This window comes from Candoia aspera, chromosome 4 (genome assembly GCF_035149785.1).
Source record: "Candoia aspera isolate rCanAsp1 chromosome 4, rCanAsp1.hap2, whole genome shotgun sequence".
Taxonomy (NCBI): domain Eukaryota; kingdom Metazoa; phylum Chordata; class Lepidosauria; order Squamata; family Boidae; genus Candoia; species Candoia aspera.
Window position 1 is genome coordinate 92,109,934 of NC_086156.1, and position 3,707 is coordinate 92,113,640.

Consider the following 3,707-nt stretch of genomic DNA (forward strand, 5'->3'; position numbering starts at 1 on the left):
AACCTGAAAATGACTCAGAGGAGTGGGAGAAGCTCAAAACTCTGATTGGACTGACTCTGGAGGAGGTTTTTTAATCTGCCAATCAGCATGCAGGAAAGTTGTGCAGAAAAGCACGTGAAGGAAAAGTCAGCCCAATTGTCTGCAGAAGGAAACAGGAATTCAAGGGATTGGCATAAAAGGCAGATGCACGAAGAGCAAGCTGCCAGAGACAACTGACCCTTCACGTTTCCAGCCCTTGTGAAAGAGTCTTTACCTACGCCAGAAGCCTCGCCTCTCACCAAAGTGGAATCACTGCAAGTGTTCCCTTCCATTGAAGACCTGCCTTCTGCACAAGCTGCTTCTGAGGATCCTTGCCTCGCCGCTCCTGTCCAGCACAGCCTTGTGTCCAGCTCTGGACCTCATCGCCTTGTTTCAGTGCATTCCAGGCATGCACCCAGCCTTGCTTCTGGCTTTCAACCTTGCTCAGAACCTTCTGTCATCCAGCCTTGCTTCAAGCTCTCAGTTTTGCCTAGAGTCTCCAGTCCAGCCCAGTCATGCTTCTAGTTCTCAGACTTGCTCAGGATCTCCAGTCCAGTCCACTTGTGCTTCAAGTCCTCACTCTTGCCTGGAATTTCCAGTCCAGTCCAGCCTTGCTTCGTACTCTCAGTCTTGCCTAGAGTCTCCAGTCCAGTCCAGTCTTACTTCAACCTCTCAGCTTTGTCTACACTCTTCAGTCCAGTCCAGCCTTGCTTCCAGTTCCCAGCCTTGCCTAGATTATCCAGTCCTGTCTAGTCCAGCCTCCAGAGTCAATCCTTACCTAGAGGTTCCAGTTTGGTCTCACTTAGTTTCTGAGTATCAGCACAGTCCTGTCGGTGGGCCACTCCACAGACTCTTGCCTCCAGCTCCTGCCTTGCCATGCACCCTAGCTTTGTCAAGTCCATCGATTTCATTCAGCATGATAGATGGATTCTGCCCTGCTGATCTGCCACAGTCTGATCCTGTGTCCTTGCCTGTTTTTCTGTTATTGCCTGAGTGGCCTTGATTAATCAATCTTGCCTTATTCATCATAGAACATTATTATTGTAAATAGCTGCTTTTAATAAAGAGTTTTCTTATAGTAAACCTGCCTGGCTGTCTCATAGTCTGAACAGGACAATTAGTTACGTTCTTGGTGTTTGCTAAGCTCAGTGTTGCTTAGCAGATGTTCCATTACTACAGTAGACCATGTAACATCATCACCGAATCAAAGAATGGAGTTCTCTGACTGTTTCTATGTGGCTTAAACTGCCAATATTGTTTGGGGTATGGTTTTCCTTCATGGCTCCTTGATTAGAGTTCTCATTCCTCTCTAATTCTTTATTTGATGTGATTTCCTGCTAATATGTGTGAGGGCAACTCAGGAGCACATCAACATTTTCCCATTGAGTATCAATAGTTTCCCATTGAATTTGTGGTTGAAGTTGTCTTGGTGTTGAAAGACTAACAGATTTTCATCAATTTTACTTAGTTAGACTACATGAATGTATTCTACATAAATTATATATTATGATAGATAATATATGTGAAACAGTCAGAAATATATGGAAAAGACAGGTGACTGCTTTCATTATCTACAAAAATGTAAACAATATTGCAAAACCATGGAGAAGTCAATTTTTTTTAAATTTTTATAGTGTGTTATTACAAAATAACCAGATAGAAAACTTCTCGGGCATTTTTCTTTACACCAATTATTTGTTATGATTTTGCAAGGACCTAAACTTTTAATAATTACAACTTTCAAAAATGACATCTATGACCTGCTCTTCCCAAGAACTTTTGAAAGGGTCCCCTGCACTTCCTTCTTTCAGATGCTATAGATCAAGGGATTGAGCAGTGATATAATGATGAAATCAGTGGACATACTGTATCTTTCTAGCTCTTCTCAACCACTTTCCTGTCTTGACCTCCACGTGATTAGAATGGCAATGACTTAGGATATGGGATTGTAGCTTACCAACTTCTCAAGGGCTAGCATCAATCTGAAAGGACATGTTAAGTCTCTATCTCTACCTCAGTTGTGTTTCCCTTTGAAATTGTTTTCAATTCCTGAGAAAACTGAAGGCAAAAGGCATAGAAAGTATCATGACAAGAGAATCAAATACAAAACATAGCTGAATTCACTATTTTGGTGCAGGCTTTCCAATTCAACTCCATCATATAGTGTACTGGATTGCAAACGGCAACATATCCATCATAAGCCATGACTATCCAGAAGGAGAAATCAGAATCCTTAAAGGAGACTAAGAGAAAGACTAGTGCAAAGCAGCCAAAGGAAGAGATATTTCTGGTGTCCATGAGTTAATTTATCATGGGTTTGGGGACAAGGAAATACAAAATGTTGATGGAAAGAATAGAAACAACATTGAAAGAAATTTTCAGAATCTCAAAAATTTAGAAAGGACAAATTTGATATTCTTATTTCTCATGCTATAGATGATTGGATTGAACAGGGGTGGAAGAAGGGAATACAGAACAGTCAGCCCGAAATCTAAATAAGATGGGGTGTTAGAAGGAGTTCTCAGATAGGCAAAGCATCCAGTTAATAAAAACATAGACACTACTATAAGGTGGGGGATACAGGTTGATAAGGCTTTTTGCCTTCCTTGTTCGGAAGGGATTCCGAGCACTGCCTTGAAGATCATGGCATAAGATACAATAATAAAAGTAAAACAACCTAGTCCTGCAATACCACTGGCCACAATAACTCCAGCTTCAACTAGATTGAAGCCAGAGCAGGACAGCTTTAGCAATTGTGGGATTTCACAGAAGAATTGGTTGACAACATTAGAACACAAAACGGTTGAAAAAGTGCCAGTGGTATGCAACATTCCATAGAGAAGGCTGGTGACCCAAACCAGAATCATGATTTCAGTGCAGGCTTTCCAATTCATCACCATCTCATAGTGCAGTGGATTGCAAATGGCAACATATCGATCATATGCCATGACTGTGAGGAGGGAGATATCAGAAGCTTCGAAGGAGATAAACAGAAAGACTTGAGCAACACAGCCGAAGTAGGAGATGCGTCTTGTGTCCATGAGGGAATTAATCATGGATTTGGGGACAATGACTGAAACAATGCCCAGGTCTTGCACAGCCAAATGCATTAGAAAGAAGTACATTGGGCTGTGCAGTTGGTGGTCACAAGCTACCACAGTGATGATGAGAAGATTTGCTGTTGCATTTGCCAGGTATAATATGAAGAATAAGAAGAAATGTAGCAGGTGCAGATGATGATCTTCTGAGAATTCCAGGAGGAGAAAGTAAGACAGAGTAGTTCGATTCTCCATGTTTAACTTATGACATACCTGCAAGGAAGCACAAATGAGAGACGTTATTAGAGAAAACTGTGTATGGTGCCTTGATCTGCACAAAAGTCGCAATACAAAGCTAGAAAGTAAACATGTACTAAAAAGAGTTACAGTGATGTGTGAAGGTGGAGACTCTAATTGCGTAAGTGTGTATAACATGCACCTGCCCTCACTCACACATTCATAAAGAGAGACCATGAGTGGGACACACACAGAGAGGCAGAATACTTTTGTGAAAAAATAGAGCTTTCCTTAATGATCTCTTACATGATTTACACCTTTTCCTTGAAACTCCAGTTTAGCTCATTTGTTCAAATGTAACATTAAGTTTAATCAAAGAGGGGAAAAAATATTCCCAGAGGTCAGAGTTTTTTT

The 3,707-nt window shown here is 41.2% G+C and overlaps 1 protein-coding gene across 1 annotated transcript; it reads right to left on the reverse strand.

Moving 5' to 3' along the window:
• Positions 1 to 2,396: 2,396 nt before the first annotated feature.
• LOC134497350 (olfactory receptor 14C36-like) lies at positions 2,397 to 3,311 on the reverse strand. Its single transcript, XM_063303012.1, has one exon. It carries the CDS (start codon positions 3,309 to 3,311, stop codon positions 2,397 to 2,399), a length of 915 nt encoding a protein of 304 aa, XP_063159082.1.
• Positions 3,312 to 3,707: the final 396 nt, after the last annotated feature.